The following is a 25968-nucleotide window of genomic DNA, read 5'->3' as shown; positions in this document are numbered from 1 at the left end:
CAAAAGCGGTTGCTACGTCATGAAGAATTTCAAGGCTACTCTGGGAGAACTTTTGCAGAGCCTGTCAGTGAAGCAATTGCAGGCGGAAAGCACATAAGGAGGGGCGGAGAGAGTAGGGAGATAGAATTCTGAGAGTGTGGTAGGTGTGGGAGGCAGGACACTTGGGGGCTCATTTATGAGCCCCTGCGTCACTTTTGCGCCACCGGTGCGTCACTTTTTGTGACGCACCAGTGGCGTAAAACATGCACCATGATGCGCCATATTTACAAAGTGACGCATCTACCTAGATGCGTCACTTTGTAAACCCCTGCGCTACATTATACCTGCGTCAGGTATAATGTATGCAGGGTGGGCGTTCCCACGTAAGTATGCATCGTAGAAGTGACGCAGTGAAATCTACGAGATTTCACTGCGCCACTTCTAGGGTGCAAATGCGTCAATATCTTGCGCCTGCCTCACAGCAGGCGTAAGACTGACGCAGGCCCTTTCACATGGGGCTTTCCCCATGTGAAAGGACACATTGCTGGAGTTGCGTCACTTTTGTGACACACTCCAGCAATGCGTCACTTTTGCGCCTACAGATACGTCAGAAATACTGACGTATCTGTGACTCCTTGCGACATGATGCGTCATACTGTAAATATGACGCATCATTGGAGTCGCAGGGAGGGCGCAGTGAAAAGTGACGCATCACTGTTTTCACGCAGTGATGCGTCACTTTTCATAAATGAGGCCCCAAGTTTTTTTTTCCAGCGACCGGGAGGAGAGGCAATGTAATGCATGGCTCTCCCATTATTCCTCTGCCCTTGCATAGTACTTAAAAGCAGAGGCAGATGATTTGGATGGACCATACATAACATAGAATTATATATGGGTTACAGTGAATAATAGGGATGTTTTTAACCTCAGGGTTCTGAGAGACATCATAGAGTACTTGAGCTTAGCGCTCGTTGTCCAAACATCCCTGTTATATATTTTTACCTATTTATAATTCAGTATATAGTACATGAAAGACCTGCAATCCTTGTATAACAAGCATTAGAAATGCAATAGGTCTCAATTTTGTTTTGAGTTAGGGCTTTTGGCATAGCTCAACAGCTACCGGACAGAAATTGCCACTTTGCAGGTGCCGAACACAGCACTGCTCCATGAAACGGCCTGAAAGCCTAAAACAAAGTTGATAGCCTACAAAATAAAATGGCAGATCAGGATGACCAGGAGGAACTGTGGACGTATTGGGATGGCCAACACAAGCAAACAATGAGTGAAATTGCCCGGGCGTGACCCAAGCAAGCAAAGGCAGGAGTATCAGACCCAATGCACCAATAAAAACCACGTATTTCTAAATGGCACAACAATGAACAAATGGCAATTCATGGGCATGCCAAAAGACGATAGAGGAGATAACAACAGGTCTTGCAGACAGTGCATGCGCGCTGCCTAGGCTCGACCTAAAAATGACTTGCAATTTTCATTTTATGGTTTGACTGTGACATCCCTAGGCACCTGTAATTCAAAAATGACATAGATGTTCAACTGTAATAATGTATTAGAGTTGATCTGTGATGTTACAATCCCTCCTGCCAGCAGATAGTATGGAAGGCAGGTTAGATTTGAGACCTTTTTGGCAGCAGTGTATTTTTGCAGGACAATAGTTCATTTGACAAAAGCAGACATTTCTCTTCATGCCACCACACATTCAAAACTATGTTTCTTTGTGCAGGTTACTTGCTCTAAAATGCTCATGTTCTGAAAGGAAATGAAAAGCTTCTTATTATAGTGGTGTATCATTTTGCACAAGAGATTCTGTATTCAATTTACATATCTACAACCCTGCTCTTTCATATAAAGGAGCAAAATTCCAAGGATTTGCATTTTTTAGAGGGAGAGAAATCATGTGGACACGTATTATAAGAATAGAAATACTCTCGGTGTATTTTAAAAATATTTCAAGCCACCTTGGAATCTCACAATCATGTGAAAAACTCAATCTTTGGCCGTGTTCCACTATAAGATCAAGAAAATCCTCTGTCACATGAAATGTAAGGGGACAATGCACCACAAACTGAACAATATAAAGATATTGCAAGTCACCAAGATGTTCTGTGGCCACATGGAGACAGAAGGCCACAGGCAAGTGCCTTTATGGTCCATGGAACTCCAAGTGAAATACGGTATGCGTTTTAATGTACAATTGGTGGTACATAATTTCGCACAATAACTTGTAGCAGAACTGTAACTCCTACAATGCACTGTGAAAACTAGGGCAGAGTGTCAAATCAAAAGCAGTATGTTCACGATCTGGAAAAATAACATTTTGCTTTTCAGAACAAATCTGAAAATAACAGGTTTACAAATATTCATATCCATTCAACTATTATAGACCATATAATAATATAACATGTCATAGTTCGCTCACAACGTGCAAGTCACAGAGCTTCACTCCTACACTACTACCCCATCCTCGTCATGAGTGTGAGGCATATTCAAATTGTGTGGTATCACCAAGATGTAGCTATTTAATCAAGCAACATGCCATTGGCCAATGAAATAGCAGTCATATAGGAGTTAAATATAATCTCAAGAAAACAAGGAAGGCAAAACCCATATTGTACAGCAAGTGACTCTTGAGATAAATGAACCAAAATGTATGTAGCCATCAGTCCACAGTCCAGTGACAAACAGCTCCAAATGTATTGTAGCCAGCAGATTGTTCCTATATACATCCCCCGCAGAGGCAGGGACCTGGTGACAACAATTCTCATTTTCCCATTACCCATCAAGAGTTCTTGGGCAAATAATGTCATAAACATACCTTACTACAGTGTTAACCTCTGACTGGATGACAAATAGAAAATAAAAATAGTTCAATACAAAACATACAATTCCAGGACACCACATAACGCGCCATACCTATGGCCTGACTAGCCTCCAGGTGAAGCCCTCATCCATAATCAACTCCAGACAACCCAGGATAAAGCTGAAAGGTTCAAGACCGCCAGTAGGTCAGGCACCCCTAGTGCCGCTAAATCATTACTCCATCAACGAGTCAAAACCAGCCAATCAGTTCACTTTCTGGGGGAGCCTTGCTCTCATACTCTCCAAATTGCCGCCTTAGTGCTCCAGGTATGGGTGGGTGTTTGCATACGATGTGGCTCCCGCAGCAGGTCCGGAGCCTCTGAAGATGTTGAATGCACATTAGTAAAGGGACAAAAGAGGGGGATCCCCCAGACCACAGAGTTCTTAAGGCCCTGCTGTCTCGTCACCTACAGATGACATCACAAACCCATGCAAGAAGCCGCTGGAGACTGCTTTGTAAGCTCTTGTCCATGGCACGACTAATGGCGGCGCTCTGCTATGTGCACATGATGCCAGCTCATCATTAGCAAACTTCAAACTTGCAACCATCAAATCAGCATTTGTATTAAGTACAAACTGTTTATTTCCAGAGCCCCCCTCCCTCTTTGAAATTGCTTTTCTTTTCCTTAAGGGATGTCAGTGGTAGAGGGCAGTGTTTAATTTGGTTTAAAAAAATAAGTGTTGGGGCCATTGGCAGGAGGATACTGCAGCTTGTGCCACTCATTGCCCCTGCCACTGCTGTCAACGACAGTACCAACATAACTAACCATCACACTCCTACAAGTGTGACATTTCTGACTCTTTCAGCCCCTTCAAAGCAATAAGAATGGGTTGGGTGTCAGGTATTGGTCATTTTAATGTATACACAATTAATTTAAAAAAACTGTTGTGCTCATCTCTAATTTAGATAGACAGAACCACCCTGTGGCATATTGTCATATGTGCACTGTAAACCACCGGCTCAAATTAAGCACAGGTAGTGGGGTGCATTATCAGGAGCAGCCTCTGGTGGAATGAAGGCATCAAGGTTGTCCAAAAGATGGGCCTGCTTTTTGACGAATCCTTGGATTTACTTCTTCCCGTCAGGCATGCTTGTGCCCTGTCCCATTTGAGAGGGTTAGCAAAACAGGCAAAGGGAAGTGGTGCGGGTAGGCCAGGACCTAGAACAATTTTTGGAGAACAATTTAAAGGTGTGAAGGGCTCCCTCCTTCAATGAGTGAGGTCACTGAGGAGGAAGGAGCCCTGAAAGAAGTTGCTGCTGGGGGTTACAGGAAGAGACATGTTGACATTACAAATACTTTCTAGTACCTAATTACAAGCAACGTGTGATGTCATTGTCTTGTTACAGTCACATTCTGGTGTCAGAAGATGCCTGTAATAAGAAATCAAAGAGTGAGAGTTTGTACAGTTATTACTGCCTCCCACTTAGTCTGTCTGTGTTATAAGGTACAGCAGGTGGTACTTTATCTTTTTTATCGTGGGCAAGCCACTTCATGCTATGTAGTTCTGCTCTTGCGAACTGCTGATAATGCAGACATGTAAAAGAGATATGCAACACACATTGTCAATGCCAATGGGTCTGGCTATAAAGAAATGCTGCATGGTAAAGTAAATCAATACAAGTAAATAGCATGGGAATGGATATGTGTTGGTGTGAAAGCAAAGACCTGTTTTTTAATATTTGTGTACGTTAAAAGGTCAGGTGACAGCTTCACTGTCAAGCCAGATCTAAACAAACATGTACGTTAATGACTGCCCTCCTTCTATCTGTGCTGATGCCAGAGAAAAACACTATATATATTCTCTAGTTATCGGAGACAGGTTTACAGCATTAAAAGGTCATGTGTGTGCCCCTGTAAGTTCAAACTTAGGAAGCTGGCTAAATAAACAAAATGGTCTCAGCTAGGTGGAGGGCAAGCACTTTTTTGTGGAAGACCACAACGTCTGCCCAATCAAAATATGCACTTCTAACTCCCAACATGTTGGCAGAGCCAAAGCCCTCTCAAGTGATACTGACACAATTGTCTGGTGACAGCTGCCCCCTGTCAAGCCAGACCATAATAACCGACAAAGGGGGCTTGGTACGCTGTTGTTTTCTGCAATTATAACATTTTTTACTGCATTCCTTCTGGAACACTCAAATAGCACTTTCAGCCACACTTTAGAGCACTATATTACAGTATTTGTTGATTATGAAAATGGCTATTGACAAGTGTGTAATAATTCGAGAGTATAACTAAACAAGATTTGCAATGCAATAGATCTCGCATTTGTGCAAGTTTAGGCTATTGGCATTGTAAGTGACAATGCCTTTTATTTATGTGTTGTGTTTCAAAACAGATAAATAAAATGCATTGTCATTACCAATAGTTCAAACGCTCGCAAATGCGAGACGTATTGCATTGCAAATGCTGGGTATTTCGTTGGCTGGCAACTCCATTTCTTTAGATGAGCCGCATCTAAAGAAAGGTGCGCTGCAATCATTAATGTGAAAGCGATGTATGGGGTGATATTACAAAAAAAAGATTTTTTTTGTCAAGTTGACAAACAAATGCTTTTTTTTGTGAAAGCGTCCCATTCCGAGCTTTGACTTTACTAGCGGCCGCACCGCTTTCTTTAGACGAGCCACGTCTAAAGAAATTTGCACACCCACCATTGAAGTGAAAGCGTGGAATGGGGCACTTGTAAAAAAAAAAATCTTCCATAAAGAAAGAGATAAAGACCTACAGTGCAAGAAAACTGTAGTTGGGTGGAGCTCCTGGCTTACAAATGGAAGTGATGTATCGGGAGCACTAGCCAATAAGGAGCCAGGAAATAAGAGCGAGGGAATTGTGAACAAATGACAAGCACCAGGTGTAATTACACTCCGTAGAGTGATTACAGCAGGTCTTGCAGACAGCGCATGCACGCAGATGCTCGACCTAAAAAGCAGGAACTCAGTTCTGTTTAGTTCCTGCTCACTTCCACTTCTTGTTTGCACAAATTTTCAGCTAGATTAATGTTTTTTCAGATAGAGTGTTGAGCGGCTGTGCACATTCCCGTGAACAGAGTGGCATGGATACTTGTGAATATCAAAGGGATGTAATTCTTGATCCATGAGGGCTGGCTACTTGGTATGTTAAACATATTTCTACTGTGAACATTCTACCATTAGTGTGGGTGTGCAGAGCTGAATGCCACATTTTCAGATAACCACCCCCTATGCAAATAATGGCCAGGCAACCCCTGCAAATAGCAGAGGGGGGCCATTAGTCGCTCCACGAGCACAAGCGAAGGGGGAATACCTCATCGATGTTGCCACGAAGCAGGGTCCCCTGTGACGTCATCTGGGGGCGCCGCCTGGGCCTGCAGAATAAAGGCATCGTGAGGCAAGGGATTGGCCTCTTTTCCCTCCGCTGTGCACCGGATTCCATTTAACCGCACTTTCACCGTCCCCGGAGTTACACAAATTTGAAGATGTTACAGAAAGATTACGGATAGGTGAGCTCGATAGACGGAGGGTTGCGGTGGAGGGGACTACCAGTGGCTTAGCCATGTGTGTAATGCTTGTGTTAAGAGCAGGAATACCTTTGTTCTTCGATTTTCTCTTTTTCCTTTTCATGTGGTCCACACTGAGATGGCGGCAGCACGATCCAGAGAAGTCGATCAGCGTTTCCTGCGGGAGGTTGGCCAGCCAGCAGTGGGAAAAACAGCATTGTCTCCAAAGAAATCTAGGGCATCAGACCTAGTGTAATGCTCTGGGGTCACCTATGTTATCGGTTCATTTCCTACTGAGCCCTTCTTTCCCCTAGATTATTAAAGCGCCTTTATCTCATCTTGCGCCTCTATCTTACCGCTTTGTCCTCGCTATGCCTCAGCTGAGTAGTACAGCCATGGAGGTTGCGTGAATTTTTGGGTTACTGCTGAGCCGTCCAGCCACTGAGGGTACCCCAGAGAATTCACGGGTTGCACATCTCAGAGAACCTAAACGACCTGAACTGCTGCTCTGCCAGTTGAGCCGCTCTCCTGCTTCGGTTATGTGGTAGCTGTATGTGGCCTCCGAAAAGATGTCAATAAGTGTTATTGGGCAAGTTACACACTACAACGTGGGGCAGTAAAGGGGTAGCGGGCTGATGGGGGAAGTACGTATTGTGTCAATATCTCCCTGAATTGCGGGCACGGCTTGATTGCAAAGTTCCACAGTGCAACAACCCTGGCCGAGAGGCCTAAGGGTTCGAGGGGGAGGGCGGGAGTTGTTTGTTGCTTTAAGTAGTTTAAAAGGGTAACATGGTTTAAGAGGGTACGTACAGTTCCCGCCCCAGGGCATGTTGACTGTAGTATGAACAGGTTGATACAGCGAGTAGCTGGACACATGGCTGGTCATCAGCGTACGTGACGTTTGCTTTGGGTACATATTCCAAAAGCTCACACAATCTGGCCTTCGAAATGAGGCTTAACTTCCCACTGATTGATTTGTGGCATAAAGTTATATCTAATAATTAGCCCCTAACATCCAAATCAAGGATATTATATTTTCACCTACTCGCCTAGGTAAGACTAGAGAACTTGAGGAGAGAGCGGGAAATAAACCCTAAAGGTTTTTATACTCATCTCTACTATTCATTAATTTTAAAACCAATGGTTTTCTCTGCACGTGAATAGCAGCACCATCACTACTGGTATCAGTTTGATCATTTTTAAGCAACTTCTAATCAGAAACTTACATATTTTCCTGGTGCGGGAAAGAGAACCACACTAACACAAAAATGTGTCACATGTAGGATTTTTTGTGGCAAACGGAAAGAATCCCGCATGCCCTTTACTAAATTGCACCGAGAATGCTTGTGGGTTTTAAAAAAAACGTGGCCACGACCAGGAGGGGGGGAGGGAGCATTCATCCACAAAACGATTCCTTACAATCACTTGATGCTGCAACGATTCCTTTCATCCGACTTACTGCAAAGTTTTCTTCCGCTTGGAAGCAACCAATGCTATGTTTGATCAAAATGTCCCCTGTGTCTCAGGCGAGTTCCAAAATAAAGAGATTCCTATTGTTGACGGTGTTATATTTAAATATACAAGTGCTCCCATTATGAAAACCTCTCTACCGCTTTGGCTGTCTTTCAATGTTTTTTTTGATAATTTAACAAGTTTAATCACCTTGGGAAGAACGCTGAAGTAAGCTGCTTATTTTATAGTTGGGACAAACGTATTTAAATATTTATATATTTTATATAGGTTTTCGGGCTCCATACTCTACAGAGTCGGCTCTGCTTTTCTCCACTGAAATCATCCGCAGACAGGTCGATGCAGGACAGACGGTGGCACTGATCCTGTTAGACCTTAGCGCTGCGTTTGACACTGTGGCCCATCCCATTCTTCTGCAGCGTCTGAAGGAAAGTGGACTAGCCAACCTGGCACTGAAATGGTTAAGCTCCTTTCTTCAGGACAGGAGCTTCCAAGTAGCCCAAGGGCCGTATTATTCCAAGAACATCAGGCTGGAGCAGGGGGTTCCCCAGGGCTCTATATTAAGCCCTACGCTTTTCAATCTGTATATGGCCCCCCTGTACGGAAATATTGAAAAATACGGCATCAGTGTCGTGTCATATGCAGATGACACGCAGCTTGTAGTATCTCTGTCCCAATCTCAGGAGGAGGATGCCACAAACTTCTCCACGTGCCTACAAGAACTTACTGTCTGGATGGCTAACAACTGCTTAAAATTAAACAGTGATAAAACCGAGGTACTAATTGTGGGCAAGGATACCAAGCTATGGTCTCCTAAATGGTGGCCACAGACCTTGGGCACCATCCCCACCCCTAAGGAGCAGGTAAAGAACCTGGGGATGTGGTTGGACTCCAAGCTTTCCTTTGACCACCACTCCAGGACAGTTGCTGGTAAGTGCTTCGGCATAATGAAAGGCCTCCGGAAGGTCCTAGACGTGCTTCCAATATCTGCCAGGAAAACCCTAGTCCACGCACTTGTCACCTCCCGTTTGGACTATGGGAATGCCCTCTACCTGGGCGCCAGCAGTAAGAGCATTCAGAGACTACAATATATTCAGAATGCGGCTGCCCGCCTTGTTCTGATGCTCCCTAGGAGAGCCTCGTCAAAAAATGCTTGATCCACTCTACATTGGCTCCCAGTTAAAGAAAGAATCCTATTTAAGGCCCTATGCACTAGTCATCGAATCCTGACGAAGAAGGGTCCAACCTATCTTCATAACCTGTTGTCCCCCTATACGCCTACCAGGGCCCTGCGCTCCTGAGGCGCGGGTCTGGTTCAAGTCCCAGTTATAAAAAGAACAAGAATGGGGTGCCGATCCTTCCGCTACCTAGCAGCTAAACAATGGAACGCACTCCCCTTGGAACTACGGATGGAACAATCCGAAAGCAAGTTCCGGAAAATACTGAAGACTTGGCTATTCCAGCCATAAGCGCCCTTTCTCTGTCTCTCCTGGCTCCTTATCACATATCGGGCTGCCTCACTAGCCCGCAGCGCGGGGACACACTAGTTAGTGTAACCAGGCGCTTTACAAACTCCTTTATTATTATTATTATTATTATTATTAATATTATATATATCACCATTTTATCACTAATCACGGCTGCCTATTACACGAATTGCTGTGTAAATTTAAGCAGCATTAAATAATTCCAATAATTTAGCGTGCTGCTTAATAGATTTGTGGTGGTCTCATGCTGCCCCCACAGATATATCGCTGAACATTCATTTTGTCATAATTACAAAGGGGCATAATATCAAGAAATGGCATTAAAATTATCGCTGCTTTAGCGGCAGAATACTGCCGCCAAAGCGGCGATAATGGACTTGATAATATGCCCTGGAGAATTCCCATAGAAGCCCATGTTCTGGTGTCAACATGGGCTTCTATGGGAATTCTCTGCGGCATATTATCAAGCCCATTTCTGCCGCTAAAGCGGCGATAATTTTAACGCCGTGCTTGATAATAAGCCCCCAAGTCTCTTCGAAGAGGCAAAAAATCCCGAAACGCCTCTCAATTATTTTCACCTGTTGATTCATTATGCGTGAGATAATAACCACAGCATAATAACAAATGTGCAAGTACTCCAACTTTGAAATTAAAAACAGCAAGGTTTTCTGTTTTGGTAATAAGACTGTGACATCCACCATAGAAAACAATTTGGGCCTAGCGGGATGACAGACAAGACACTGATGAACTAACTGCTTAATACAAAAATTTTTTTAAAGAATTTGATTGGCTCCAGCCTGCAGCTGCGCGTTATCTGATAGCTTCGGACTATTCAGCAGGCGAATCCTGCACTGACTAAATCACTGCAAGACTAGTTTTCCTCCCAAAAATGGGGGTTTCTGATCAACATAACACATTGCAGTGGCTAGTTCGCTAGGGAAACAAATACCTCTCTTCGTGTGAAAATGACAACAGCCTCTGCTAGTGTTCAGAAGTATGGTTTGTGTGCCTTTTATGAACCACAAAGGCTATAAAATGCATTCCCAAGACACTGTTTTTATTAAATCCCTGAAGTGAGATGGTTATCCTTGTTGTCCTTTGGGTAAGTTAGCTAGCGCATGCTCCTTTATTGTGGCAATAGTACTGCTTTGGAACTTAAACCCTAAACTTGAAGTGGTCAAGCAATGTGCAAAATAAAGTATGGTATGTTATTTATTTTATTTATTTATTTTTTCTTTTATTGCATAGTTATTCAAAACTCTGGGGTATATTCACAAGAACGTGTGATAAACAACACCAAAAAATGTTAACGCAACTTTACACATCGCAGCCTAACGCGGGAAAATAACCCTGTGTCAACGTGGAATTCACAACAAGGCGGCACCATGCGATAGTCTGCCGACACCAACCACCTCGATGGAGATAAAAAAACAAGCCACAACAAAAAAAACCTGCGATGGGCCAAAGCGCGATGAGGAAATCAGCGATAGGCAGCGCCAGCCCTGCAACACACACCTGACAGGGGGGAAAAATCACCATAAAAGTAGAAAAAACGCACAAACACAAACTGACCAACACCCAAGCACCATGGAAGCAGCCGGAGCAGGCGCAAAGGACGAGCGCAACTCCACAAGCACCCCGGACGACCAGCCCGGGACCTCGGGGACAGGGAAGGGCAAGGACAAGAAGACGAGGAAGACGAAGTTCAGTCCACAGGCGAACCGGATCATAGTCACGGAAGTGATGAACACCATCAACAACTGTTCGTCACCTCCAACGTGTCATTGGGCACCAACTATGGAATATGGCGGGACATAGTGGACAAGGTGAATGCCGTCGGAGAGCACAAGAGGAAAATGGACGAGGTCGAGTGGCGATGGAATGACATCAAGCGAAAGACCAAGGAGAAACTCGCAGCCAACCAGAAGGCAGCAATGCAGACTGGAGGTGGGGGCCCAACGCCACTGCTCGTGCTGGATGTCATGGAGGAGCTGGTGTCGACAGTCATCAGTGTGGATACTGTGGCCGGAGTCGGGGGACCGGATACTGATTGACAGGACACAACATGACCGCAACAGGGTGAGTGACCACCAGATACTGGGGGGACAGGTGGAGATGGCCACGATGGCACACATGCACAATCAAGGAGAGCACACGGCACACCCTCAATGACTCTGGGTCATCGCCCAGATCCACAGACTGTCACAATGTACAATGCCATGCTGTCTGAATGTCAACGTGTACCATGCGGCTACATACATGTGGACACATTGTAATACACCATCTCCCCTTCACATTTCAGGGCCACCGTCAACACCCCCTGCAGAGCAGTCCAAGCCACTCTTCACTTATGATGAGGAGGACAACCCCAGGATCGACGCACAAGCCCTCCTAGACATGATTGACTACATCTGTGACTCACCTCCAGGATCAGGGCAGCACAGCCGCATCGAGGACGCCCCCCCACCACCCAAACCACCCAGCAGGCGGCACCCACGGCCCCGGCAGTCTCCCAAGACCCCCAGGAACAACACACGGCCTTCCAACACCGTGTGCTGGAGGGCCAGAGGGAGTCGGCTGAGCAGGTGCGGGTGGGGTTCGACCTCATGGCTACCAAAATGGACGCCATCCTTGGGAGTCTAGGCCCGCTCCATGGTCTCCAACGAGCCCTGACTGACATTGCTGGAGTCATGACGCGGAGAGAAGAACGCCAGTCCGCTCAGAGGGGCTCCAGCGATGTCAGCCGTGAGCTGGCACACAAGCGGAGACTCAAGGAGGACATGGTGCAGATGGAGGCGGAAAGGACGGCAGCCACCGCTGCACATCAGCGAAATGTAGCTGGGCTCTACCATGCCCTGCAGATCCTCATAATGGCATTTCTGCCACAAGGCGTGGCGCTGTTGAATGCTGCTGCCCCCACACCATCCACATCTCCGCCCCCTGGTGTACCAGTGCCTCACAGTGCGGCAGGCGTATCCACTCCGGCACCTGATTTGTCACTGCCACATAGTGCGGATGACAATCCACCTCCAGCCGCTGATGTGTCAGTGGCACACAGTGCGGCTGACTATCCATCTCCGGCCCCTGATGTGTCAGTGGAACACTGCGGCCAACAATCCTCCTCCGGCTCCTGATGTGTCAGTGGCACACAGTGCCTCAGCCGGTACTGCAACATCCACAGGTGGGGCAGAGCACACATCCGGGGACAAGGAAGTGGATTGGTTTGTGTTTAGAAGGAGGCACTAGCATTCATTACCGACACCTGGCCTGTTTCTTCTTGGTGCTGCACATGGCCCCATGACCTTCCACTGACCCCCAATACACGTCGATGCACTCACCTTGGACAGCGACATAATGACCAATGACACGGTGACCAGGCTGCGGAGTGTACCCTTCCTCTCCCGCAGTAATTGTCATCCTCGGATGGACTCTGGCTGGCCCTCCACGTGGCCATATTGTGTAGTGTGCTTGGCATGACCCTATACCACTCCAGCTGCAAAACTGCACTGGATGTGCAATAAACATCCAGTAACGCACTGCTGTGTCATGTCTTTCATCAACCATGTATGAATGTGTGGATGAATGTAGGGACAGTGATTTCCCTTGCGTCAATGATGCTCATCCTGTGGGATGCCAGTCAGAGGGTGCTACGTTGCCTATTGTGTTCTGGGTGCCATGGACACTGCAACAGGGACACACGCATCAGTCACTTCCTTGTCTGGACATGGACTGAACCACGCCCAGAGCCCACGAATCATTGTTGCAAACCCTGCACTGGTCCGGCATACGGCAGGCCAGACCACTCCGCTTAAGCTCCTAGGGGGGCCATCATTGTTACTCGTCGCAGGCGTACTTGCTGGTGGTGTGCAGGTCACTGGTCTGGTTGTTAGCATGTCACAGCCACTCCCTGAGGGCAGGTTTGAACACACACCACACCCATCTGGCTCGGGCGTCACAGGCCATGTGACTCCGCCAACATAAGGAGCCGACGACGTCACATTCCCCTCTGCCGGTGGTGACTGAATGACGGACGCTTCACGGTTCTCAATCATAAATGGCCCATGAGTTGTTGTGCACAAGGTTAGTGGCACCCAAGGCCGGGATCACAGAGTTAGTGGCACCTATTGGGCTGAGCAGGTGTGCAGCCTGCGTTGATGCCCTGTGCACTGGTATGTCCTCTGCCATGGAGTAATCAAGACCCAGCACCAAACGTGAGACCTGGTGGCCTGCGGAGCGGGACTGCATGATGTGGAGGGTGCCATGTCAGCAGGCCCCGGGCTTGTGGCTTGCAGCGGCACGTGGTGGAACCTCTTTCATGCACGCCGGTGGTGGAAGGTGAGCAGTGAGGCCTGGGTGTGCATGGGCGGGCATGCACTGCTGGGCGGCGGGAGGGGCAGGGGTGCATCTGCCTGGGTGTGCATGGGCAGGCATGCTCCGATGTGCGGCAGGAGGGGCTGGGGTGCATCTGCTTGGGTGCGCAGGGGCGGGCAGGCGATGTTGTCTTGTGCAATTGTGTGTACTGTGCCAATCATGTATCTGGACTCTGTTTCAGATGACGGGTCTGTCTCAGATGTGTGACCTGGTGGATTGCAATACATACCGGCAAGTGGTTGGAGAAACACCGGTGGCAGCAGGTGAGCAGTGTGGCCTGGGTGCGCAGGGGCGGCACTCTCTCACTCTCTCTCCCCCTCTCTTCTTCTCTCTCTCTCTCCCCCTCTTTTCTTCTCTCTCTCTCTCCCCCTCTCTTCTTCTCTCTCTCCCCTCTCTTCTTCTCTCTCTCTCTCCCCCTCTTTTCTTCTCTCTCTCTCTCTCTCTCTCTCTCCCCTCTCCGCTTCTCTCTCTATCCCCCCTCTTTTCTTCTCTGTCTCTCTCTCTGCCCCTCTCTTCTTCTCTCTCTCTCTGCCCCTCTCTTCTTCTCTCTCTCTCTCACCCCCTCTTTTCTCCTCTCTCTCTCCCCCTCTTTTTTCTCTCTCTCTCTCTCTCCCCCTCTCTTCTTCTCTCTCCCCCTCTTTTATTCTCTCTCTCTCCCTCTTTTCCTCTCTCTCTCCCCCTCTCTTCTTCTCTCTCTCTCTCCCCCTCTTTTCTTCTCTCTCTCTCCCCCTCTTTTCTTCTCTCTCTCTCTCCCCCTCTTTTCTCTTCTCTCTCTCTCTCTAACCCTCTCTTCTTCTCTCTCTCTCTCCCCCTCTCTTCATCTCTCTCCCCTCTCTTCTTCTCTCTCCCCCTCTTTTCTTCTCTCTCTCTATCCCCCTCTTTTCTTCTCTCTCTCTCCCCCTCTCTTCTTCTCTCTCTCTCACCCCCTCTTTTCTTCTCTCTCGCTCCCCCTCTTTTCTTCTCTCTCTCTTCCCCTCTCTTCTTCTCTCTCTCTCGCCGCTCTTTACTGCTCTCTCTTTCTCCCCCTCTTTTCTTCTCTCTCTTCCCCTCTTTTATTCTATCTCTCTCTCTCTCCCTGTTTTCTTCTCTCTCTCCCCCTCTCTTCTTCTCTCTCTCTCCCACCCTCTTTTCTTCTCTGTCCTCCTCTTTTCTCTTCTCTCTCTCTCTACCCCTCTCTTCTTCTCTTTCTCTCTCTCTTCTTCTCTCTCTCTCCCCTCTCTTCTTCTCTCTCTCTCCCCCCTCTCTTCTTCTCTCTCTCTCCCCCTCTTTTCTTCTCTCACTCTCTCTCCCCCTCTCTTCTTCTCTCTTTCCCCCCTCTTTTCTTCTCTCTCTCTCTCTCCCCCTCTTTTCTTCTCTCTCTCTCTCCCCCTCTCTTCTCCTCTCTCTCTCTCTCCCCCTCTTTTCTACTCTCTCTCTCTTCCCCTCTTTTCTTCTCTCTCTCCCCCTCTCTTCTCTCTCTCTCTCTCTCTCTCTCTACCCCTCTTTTCTTCTCTCTCCCTCCCCCTCTTTTCTTCTCTCTCTCTCTCCCCCTCTTTTATTCTCTCTCTCCCCCTCTCTTCTTTTCTCTCTCTCTCCCTCTCTTCCCCTCTCTCTCTCTCTCTCTCTCTCCCCCTCTTTTCTTCTCTCTCTCCCCCTCTCTTCTTCTCTCTCTCTCTCTACCCCTCTTTTCTTCTCTCTCCCTCCCCCTCTTTTCTTCTCTCTCTCTCTTTCCCCCTCTTTTATCCTCTCTCTCCCCCTCTCTTCTTTTCTCTCTCTCTCCCTCTCTTCCTCTCTCTCTCCTTCGCTCTCTCTCTGTCATTTAAGGTGTGCAGGACACACCTTCTCATCATGGTTTTTGTCTTGCAGGCTGTCACCTATGGATTGTCCCGAGGGGAGCCGCCATGTGTCTTCATTTCAGTTCTGTGCTCCTTTTAATAAAGTTTCATTTCTTGCTTCGGAAGTGAATGTGTGATGCTCATTTTTGGGACGACACATGCATGTCACCAGTTGTGATTGTGCGCCATCATGCGGATTATTTGTATATGTTTAGGTGTTACTGATGTGGCATGTCTGTGGTCGAGTGGGGGTGTCGGGGGAGGGGGTCCTGGGGGTGGTGGCGGGGGGTGTTGTTGCCCTTTCAGCCCTCTGGGCTGCATGTTCAGTTGCCCAGGTGCATCTGTTGTTCTTCAGGTGTGGCTATGGGCAGTGCTCCCTTTTGTGGTGCAGGCTGCCGTCCGATTTTGCACCAGGTCAGAGCAGGTGTTAGTTTCCTGGTGCTAACGTGCCTTATCGCCTGTTTTGTGCTCTTATCGCCGATCTGGCTGGTCGTTGAGAATGTTGAGGTGTGGTATTGTCAGGCTTGAGGCACGGGAACGTCTACTCTGCATCTCATTGGCGATAGTTGCGGGGGTCGTCTGTGGCGATGTTTTGTGCGGCTGCTATCGCGGGTAAACTGGTGCTGTGGGCTGTTAACACCAGCTTGTGATTGGGGCAATAACTTTACCGCAACTTTGGCTGCAATAATGTGCCGTTAACTCAGCGATGGCTCCTTGTGAATATACCCCTCTGTGTTTTAAAAAACATCCAACCCAATGGAAAATAGTGGTGATCTCCTTAGTATAATTAAAGGGGAAGCGCAATTAGCCTTAGCGCCTCACATGAAAACTGAACATTAATCAAGGTTTCCAAACGTGTGGCGAAGAGAGCTCTTCCCAGAGTCTCGGCCATGAGGTCCAGCAGTATGACAGGTTATGCACACAGATCCGGATGTCTGTGAGTAAGTAACTTGATGGTAATATGAGCGCTGCAGCACTTATGTTCAGGACTAGTGGTGCACATTACCTTTTTTGTGGGGTGAGCTTCAGTTGAATTTTAATTCGAGTGCAGGAGCTGTGCTGAGAGGGACTGTCTTCAGCCATTGGGGTCGCAGGTCCCTGGAAGGCAAGGGTGGCAAGGTCTTCTTTCAATGTAAACGTCATCTGCATCCCCCCTCCATCACTGCATATTGAATGATGGCATTTACCATCTTTGATTCTGCGTACTGATCAGCTGTGATGCCGCGGTCAGGGGATATTGATTTGTGCAGTGGTTCCTATGGGGGGGACGGGGTGAGGCGGGTTATGACTAGATCAGCTCCCCCAGTGTGTCGGGTGACTCTCAGTGTGCCATACTCTACCCAGAGAGGTAGTAAAAATGGTGCAATCTATGGCAATGAGTTATGTTTTTCAGCTTTTTAGAGCACACTATCACCCGTGGAGGTGCCCTGGCGCAGCTCTCACCAGCCTGTCTGCCTATAAACAACCGTCTGTAATAAGAGCATGCGTAAACACACATGACTTCCCACAAGGCGGTCGCGCACATTCCAATGCAAATTATGCATACCCATTTACATAGAAGTAATGTCTACAGTCCCTAGGATGGCTCCATTACGGATGTCAGTCACCCCCAAGAAACGGAATAGACATGGAGATATAGTGCCAGGGTCCCACCTTTTTAGCATCATAGCCCAGAAGTGAATCGGCCTCCTAAGATTGAGGTGGGATGGTCAACGGGGCACCCCACCAGTAAAAGAAACCGGGATAGTGATTAATTTGTATCAGGAGTCACGGGGTGGGGTCTTGCTAGCGCTCACTTTTGGGGCACGGAGGATATAAATGGGTATGGTAAGGTCATGAACTGGAAGCAGAATTATACAGCCTTGAGCTCAATATCATACATCTTCGTAGCATCGGTTAAAGCTTCCTAGTGAAACTAGGAGGTTCAGTACTTATTCCTTTTACATCCGAAGTCTGGTCCTGTTTAGGGAAGTGACAGTGGAAGTGCATCGATTCCCAGCACAGGAGGTAGATGCCTGCAAAGGCCACAGGAGTTGTTGGCTGAGGGCCTCAGGCTGGGCACCTCCAGGCAGTCTGTGTTGGCTCCATTTGGGTACAGGTCTGCTTCCTTGCTGAACCCCTGGTCAGAGGCCACCAATTTGTACGGCATCCGTTTTTTTACATTTTGCTATATGGTTGTATTTTCAAGCTTCCCACCTCTTTATGAGGGGTGGACAGGGTCGCTCAGTTCGGATGCGGTGCATGGAAAGGGGAGACAACGCATGGTAGGTCCTCTCCCCACCTAGGGATGGTACTCGCGGGTCAGGATGGTTGGAACAGGGGTTGCCAAGCCATGCCAGAGGGCTGCAATGGGTGTACAGACACCAGTTACTCACATGATACAGGCTTGAAATTGTTCTTAATGGGTGTTGGGTAAGCCCGGTTCTGAGTAAAGCAGTTTGCACAAGTCTGTGGGGGTCTTCAAAGTTGTTTATACATTAACTTCCGTCTTACTGTCCTTTAGATGTTAAGGCGGAGCCACCTTTCTCTAGAAATTGCAAGGTGTAGGTTTGCCACCCTTTAAACTGTAAGCATGTTAGTCTGCAACCGGCCTATGGAAGGTAGGCGGACCCAACAGAGTGACTCCAGGTCAGGAGTAGTATCCAGTTTCCCCCCTGTTGCAATCCTCCAAGGGTCTAAGGTTACTTTTATAAAGGAATAACCAGAAGGGTAACCAATAGGGGTCAAGGGTTGTTGGGGCAGTAGAACGTACCAAGTCACTACAATACATGAATGTGATGAGACAATTCCTGGCATGTCATTGTGGATTAGTTGGAGGTTCTTGCCTGTATCAGTGATGACAACTGATGCATGCCACAAGGGCGGTATCATATAGGAATATTCTGAATTCATAGTTCAGGAGATGTTTTCGGCAACCTACGGTTCTACCCGTGGTCAGGGGCATAACACAGGCCCCTGCAGCCCCCGCGGTGTGGGGGGGGCCCCAAGCTCCAGGGGGCCCCCTAAGCACAGCACTCTGGCTGCAGAGCTCCTGATTGAGCCTGAAGGGGGCCCCTCCACGTGCCTTGCAGGGAGGCACCCTGGAGTTTTGTTTTTACGCCAGTGCCCGTGGTGCTCAGTTAATGTGGCCGGAAGCCAATGAATTGGCTCATCTTTCAAGGAGGCTGAACAAATCTGCCAGTGGTGGGACCCACTTGTGGGGTATGGACTCCCAAGCAGGCTATGAAGATGTCAGAAGCGCTCAGTAAAGTGCATGCTTCCCGGGACAAATGGAGTGAGGATGGGTACTTTTACGTTGGCCTCTGGCTTGGGAGGAAGCTGAGATCAGTGGAAATAGTTACAGTACCGGGGTGGAGTAAGCCATACATCTAGGGTGGTATGTTGCCTGTCAGAGGGGTTAGTATGGCTACAGTTGGTATGGTTCAGCTGTGATGGAAGGTGGAGACACCTCTGTATCTTTGAACGGTTTTGCTGACCTGATGTCATGCATTCCCCTAACAATAATGTATGTCTTTGCTATTGTACTTAACTTCTGTATTCACATAACAGTGAGCTTAAGTGTGGCTACCGTTTATCAATGATGCTATGTGAATAAAAGGCTACGCCCTCGTGTAAACCACAATAATGGCTTTTACCTCTCTCCTTGGGAATTGTTGCACTAAGGGAGTAGCGAGTTGCACGTTGTGAGCGCACTATTCCCTTTGGTACTAACTGTGCATATATGTGTCATATGCGGCTGTACTTAAAATCTGACATGGATCCAGCCCAGAGGCGCATGAGGGAGTCAAGGCCCTAATACAAGCAAGTAAATTCGGTACTCTTGCCTACTCGTTGCATGTTACAAAACACGGCTTCACTCACTGGGACCGCAGGGATGACTTTAGACGTGAATAGATTTTGATAGGTAACATATGGAACAAGCATTGGCATAGCCAATAGGTCTCGCTTTTGGGACCTTATAAGTATTTAGTTATACAGCACAATATCCTTAGTGCAACAACACCAACTGTTGCATGGCTAAACACTTATAAGGTCCCAAAGGCGAGACCTATTGGCTATGCCAATGCTTGTTTACTAGGTTGCAGCGATACGTGCTTCACAATGGCTGAATGAGCCTTATCAGAGAAAGTCAATGGTTGGAAAGGACAGAACTAAAGCCCACTGTTTTGTTAGCAAAGACATTTGAAACGCGGACATAAAATGGCCATTTAAAAGAATCCAGTGCCTAAACACCGTCACATTTATTGAGAACTCGATCCGTTAAAGTCAGAAAAAGATTCATTGGGCTTTTTACATCACATGCACTTGCCGACTTTTTCTGTCGCCTTACGTCCCTTAGGCATTCTACATTAGTTGTGATTAAATGATGCAAAAAACGTTTTCCTAACTTTTTCAGCCAGGCACTATTCTTTGAACTCCCGCCAATAAAATAAAAATGTTTCCACGCGCGAAGCACCATAACGGTGCATACTGTGTACAGATTTTGTTCCAAACTGCGAAGAAGAGAAGCACCAAAATTTGCGGCCCTGAACTTAAACATGCTTTGCGTTTGGCTAAGCAAGTGGTGACACCTCTGGTCGAGACCTGCTAAAAACATCCTGTTCAAGAGCTCTGGGGTACTCCGCCGACACCAAACATACGGCGACCTAAATCACCGACTCAAGTAGCCATGCGGCACTGATTGGCACACATCTTAATTACCTTTTAATACAAGTAATCTGATAACTGCCCCTCGCCGCATCCATGGCGGAACTGTCACACCGATGAAAGAGATTTAAAAAATAAAAAAAAATTAACCTCTCCGCCTTCAGCCTCCCCGCTGACCTTTGTCAAAGAACCCCATCTGCTGGTTGCCACGGTAACTGTAGGCAATTGATCGAGCCGAACAAGAGCGGTGTCGAGAAGTTTGTCGCCAAAGGAATGCTGCAGTATTTCAGAACTGAGACGGGACAGCGCGCGCCCATTCACATAATGCAAATGCACTTTCGTGAAAGCACTAGTTGAGGATTGGTCCCAGAGAGGCGAAAGCAGGGCTCGAGTCGGGGTACCACGCGGGTGGACGGCGTCCCCCCACTTATTTTACCAGGTTTTTCCGGGTGGACGCCGTCCCCCCTGCTCAAAAGCTGGACAGCATTGTGTGAGCAGAGAGCCCGGGTGGGAGGGAATTTTCCCGTAAATTACCAAAGATATGCTAATATTTGTAATTGGAGACTTTAAGAGGCACCGGTGGTGTGTGCAGGCTGGAGTGATTGGGAGGCGGAGCGAGCAGGCGTTGGCGGTTAACGCTTGGAATGTGTGTCCTTCTGTATCTTGTGCACTTTTGAGCACTTCGTTGTGCAACTGGGGCACCCCCTCGGGGGAGTGGGGGGGAGGGGGGGTTGCAAAGGACATCGAGGAACAGACCAGGGGTAGCAGTGCTGTGAAATGCCCCGTCATCTAAAGACATATGAATACTCATGAGATTCCTGTTGTGACGTCACTTCTGGTGACAGCGTCCCCCCACTTCTTTTCATGAGATTCCTGTTGTGACGTCACTTCCGGTGACAGCGTCCCCCCACTTCTTTTTTTAGGACTTGTGCCCTGGGCGAAAGCAAGCATGGTTTGCCCTGAAATGCTTCCTTGTCGTGACCAGAAAGCATCCCAGATCTCTGGGCCTTCACTATCCTTTCGAAATGTTCCAATTTGCAGACATTAAAATGAAAGCAGCAGATGTAAACAAACATTAACAAAGGCAAGCGATGTGCTGCCTATCATGCAACAAGCATTCAGGCAGTAGGCCAGGCTTGCATTTTGAGCCCAGACTTAAATACATAAGAAAAGCATTGGCAAAGCCAATAGGTGTCCCGACTGGAGCTACTGCCAATGCCTTTTGGCCATGCTCTACAGCTTTCGGCTTTTTCTTGACGATGTGCTTTATCATAACAAATAATAATAATAAACGGTGCACATGGCAGGTGGAGCATGCATAGGGCACACGTGGTGGGAGATGAATGGGCACCGGGAACCAACATAAGCCAGCTGGGAAGGCTGAAAGAGGCAGCGTGCACAGGGGCAGCACCATATGCCTGAGGCTGCAGGTATATACAAGGGGAAAGCGGTAGCATGCAGAAGGTATTGGAGCTCAGGATCTTGCCCTTGGTAGAAGCATGCATGAAGCAGCTGGATATGAATACAGGCTGCAAATGGATAAGGAACCGGAGGATCAGGCTTGAGCGGTGTTGTCCCGTGATCAGCCCTCTATTATCTTGTTTTCCTGTTTGGTGGACTTTATGGCGCAAAGGAGGCAGATAAAGAGTAGTCCGGCAATCACTGCAGCTAGTCCCTTCTTCACCATGTTTGGGTGTGAGCTGTGCAGCACCGAGCTCTCGAGTCTGAGGGATTATGTCGTCTCTAGAGATGGATGATCGCAGGACAGGATGAGCACAGCACAGAGGTTCAGAAAGGCTGGGAGAGGCCAGCTGGGATGTGAAAGTCGGGCAGGGAAAGCGAAAGGAAAGCCAGATGGCGCCTCTGCTCGTGCCTGTGTGCATAACCTCACACTGTATGCCACACAAAGCTGTGGACGGACTTTGAAAACTCCACTCCTTAATGTTTTGCCAGGGCAGCGCATGCGCTCGCTCAGGCGAGACCTAAAAATCACTGCCTTGAGAAAGCCCTCGGCCAATTAGGCGGCACGGGCGTAACTCGTGTCGGCTGTTTGTTTCTTCCTTTCTTTTGTTTGTGAACCTAATCACCCACACTAAATAAAAGGACAACAAATCAAGAAATGCGTTTTGGACTACATCATTTGTAACACTACAACTAGGAATGCACCTATTTTCTTCTAAAACCCCGGCTAGTATGTTGAACGAGGAGCTCATGGGAGCAGCTCCTTGAGGAAAAAGTGCCAAACACAAATTGGGTCCTGCCTCAGATGCAGCCACTTTTTGGATAGGATCCACCCATTTGCATACGACTAACATATTAAAAAACACGATTGCAGTGCCAATGCACCACACGTTACAGCTTTCATCCCCGGTGCCACTGCGCCTGCTGCACTAACGATAGTCACACCGTCTATCGAGCCTCCCGGCACCAACGTTGGACACCTCCCCTTGTATTCGTCATTTTAACACAGGCACTGTGCATACACAGTTAAGAAACCTTGCAACACCGAAAGGAAAGCTGCTGGCGCAGAACCCGCCCTCAGCTTCCTGGTGATAAGACATCTGACACAATGTACAATCGCTATTGTAAAGCCCTGCTACGTGCACGTGCGTACCACGGCAAGAAACGGCACAAGGTGACTTCCAACAGCAGATAAATTGAACGAGCACTTCTGCTACAAACACGATAACACACCTCCCACATCATAAGAGTTTGAGGGGACGTGCAAAGGACGAAACATTTGGGTGTTTTAACAAATCAATAGGTGTTTAAAAATAACAACAGCTGAACACTGGCAAAAGTTCGTTTTGGCAGAGCTGCCAAGATACCTCATGCCATGTATCCACCCTCACCCTGCGCTCATCCAGGTTGGAGGACCCAGCTCTATGTATTCTGGGAGTTGTAGTATCGCTCTTCTCCCATGCGCTCCCATGCTTCAGAATGCTTAGTGATATTAGCTAAAAATACAAACAGAACTGGTAGCGCGTGACGCAATCACAGGTGCACATGGTGTAGTGGTAATTTCAGTGGGCGATATATGCGTTAGCCTTCATCGATTACCCCAAGTTTGTGAAGCATCCTAGTAGTGGGATAATTCACCTGCTGCGGTGGCCTGTGTGTAAACCGCACCTCACGCTAGGATCACACAGCCTTCCAGCCTCCTTAGTTATTTGGCGCCCCATAGGGATAGCTAATGGTAACGCCTGTAGTTCACAGCGCGGTGACATCTGCATTTCGCAGCGCTACGAACTCAAGCAATCTTCCTGTGTAATAATTAAAACGGAATCTCTCAACTACGTCACACACATCGCAGTTGTCACTGGGTGTTGCACAATCATACTGTTCACATTTAAATGCTCGGTTCAATGTCAGTCCTCAAAGCCACCGTTTGCAATCGTTCTGTACAAAGCAGTAAAAACGCTATATTGATAAACACTTCCACTTCTTCCTCTCAACCTTCAAACGCCCTTTCACCGCAAAGTCCCGTTGCGATCACACAATGCCTGATAGAAATCAAATCAACTTACATGTTTGCAGTATCCCGCGAGAACCGCTTGTATTCTTGCAGTTGGGAAACAAAACTGAAATAAATATCCGCTGTCAGCAGTCCCTTGGGGGCGCGGCATGGGCCGGGCAAAGTTCTCATTCCAGCGCGCAGTGGTTGATTCATTTCGCGTAAACTCCGGCATCCTTCAGAGCTGGCTACAGTATGTCGAGTTATCTGAGGTGACGCGGGGCGCTGCCAGAACAATGGGAAACGATCGAAAGTGTCAGGAACTGTATGAGTTTGCAGGCGAAGCCTGTGGGTCTCCAGCCAAAAATTGAAGGAACTATTTTAACCCATGCACCCAAAAAACACATACTCATAGCCCGGCAGTGGCGTAACAACGACCCCGCCACCCAAATGTCAACACGCGGAAATGTGCACCATATTTTGGTTTGGAGGTTAAAAACTGTTATAGTTGGGGCGCGGTGGGCCACTAACATCTCTGGGCCTCGGTGCACTGCACCTGCTGCACTATTGATAGCTACGCCTTGAGCCGAGGAAAACCATGACGTAGCTGATTTTTGACGTGGAGTCCACAGGCGCTTTAATTCATTTGTTGGCAGGAGGTGTGGGTGTTCGTTTCTGTCAACATTCGAAATTATTCCTCAGGCTGCAGCTGGGCTATTTCTCCACTACAATGTTACTGATGTCAAAGTCATTGCTCAGGGGCGGTAAAAAGATAGGGCCTCATTTATGAAAAGTGACGCATCACTGCGTGAAAACAGTGATGCGCCACTTTTCACTGCGCCCTCCCTGCGACTCCAGTGATGCGTCATATTTACAGTATGACGCATCATGTCGCAAGGAGTCACAGATACGTCAGTATTTCTGACATATCTGTAGGCGCAAAAGTGACGCATCGCTGGAGTGTGTCACAAAAGTGACGCAACTCCAGCAATGTGTCCTTTCACATGGGGCAAGCCCCATGTGAAAGGGCCTGCGTCAGTCTTACGCCTGCCTTGAGGCAGGCGCAAGAAATTGACACATTTGCACCCTAGAAGTGGCGCAGTGAAATCTCGTAGATTTCACTGCGTCACTTCTACGACCCTTTGTTGCGTCAAAACGCCCCCCTTGCATACATTATACCTGGCGCAGGTATAATGTGGCGCAGGGGTTTACAAAGTGACGCATCTACCTAGATGCGTCACTTTGTAAATATGGCGCAACATGGCACATGTTTTACGCCACTGGTGCGTCACAAAAAGTGACGCACCGGCGGCGCAAAAGTGACGCAGGTGCTCATAAATGAGCCCCATACTATTTTATCACCCAGGCAAGGAACACGCAACAATTTTTCTCTAACAGTGTCTTCGGAGACGTAGAGGCTTTTCTCCGGGAAAGCGGCTGATTTCCCCAAAATTTCCACAGAGCTCACGGATGAGTCAACTGGGCGTGTGCGAGCAGATTGGCCGCCTAAAGCGGCACTTCCAATAGCCCACGTTTCAACTCGGTATTAGTGAGTTTTTCACTGTCCGTTGCGAAATCCACATTCTTATCTGCATTCCACCCTAGGCGTAGAACACACTAGATTTGCCAGAGAAGTATGGCCTTGAAACGTTAGTATCGACCCAAACCAAAATGTTGAAAGTCTGTTGTGATGTGCTTGGGCAGTTGTGAGGCCTAGAATGATTGACAGTTATTGTTGTGCATAAACAGGCTTTTTGTTTTTGTGATGTTCCTTCCAAGCCGTTTACACCTGTTTATACTTTAGTAACTAGTGGTCGTTTGATGTTAACGGGCAAGGGATTAGCCAGCAAATTAAAATACCCCCACTTTGATCCATGCCTCGAATGCCATTGGGTGACTGAAGCGAGTAAGCCCTACCCACTCTGGACGAGGCCTTTTATTAATGCCTCACATTCATCTTTAAGCCTTTCATGTATACATCCATCTATCCATCTTTTCATACTTTTATCCATCCTTTCATCATTCCATCCATCCACATATTCATTATTAGTATACCATCCATCAATCCTTCCGCTCACACTCCCACACTTTCATAACTCCTTTTACCCATCCATCCATTTATCCATCCATTCTTCTTCATCCATCCACCAATTCGCCTTCCTTTTATCTAACCAGCAATGCATCGTTCTATAGCTCCACCCAGGCGACCATTCATCCACTCACCCATTCAATATTAGTTTTCTATCCATCGTTCCACTCACACTTCCAAAGATTCATACATTCTTTTGCCCATTCATTCATCCATCCATCCATTCTTGTTCATCCATCCACCATTTCGCCCTCCTTTTATCAATCCAGTAATTCTTCCTTTCACACCTCTATCCAGGGG

The 25968-nt window shown here is 47.7% G+C and overlaps 1 protein-coding gene across 2 annotated transcripts in view; it reads right to left on the bottom strand.

Moving 5' to 3' along the window:
• OTC (ornithine transcarbamylase) overlaps nt 1–25968 on the bottom strand; it is a 310400-nt gene that overhangs the window by 151595 nt on the left and 132837 nt on the right. Inside the window, exon 1 of one of the 2 annotated variants that reach the window (XM_085622915.1) lies at nt 23653–23826. The exons of the other annotated variant lie outside the window; for it this stretch is intronic. Within the exon in view, the coding sequence (XP_085479041.1) occupies nt 23653–23795 (143 nt within the window). The 5' untranslated portion in view covers nt 23796–23826. Of the gene's footprint in view, nt 1–23652; nt 23827–25968 lie in introns of those variants that run through there. 2 annotated transcript variants of the gene reach the window in all.

This window comes from Triturus cristatus, chromosome 8 (genome assembly GCF_964204655.1).
Source record: "Triturus cristatus chromosome 8, aTriCri1.1, whole genome shotgun sequence".
NCBI classification, from domain to species: domain Eukaryota; kingdom Metazoa; phylum Chordata; class Amphibia; order Caudata; family Salamandridae; genus Triturus; species Triturus cristatus.
The sequence above is the reverse complement of the archived record's forward strand: the minus strand, read 5'-3'. Positions and strand labels throughout refer to the sequence as shown.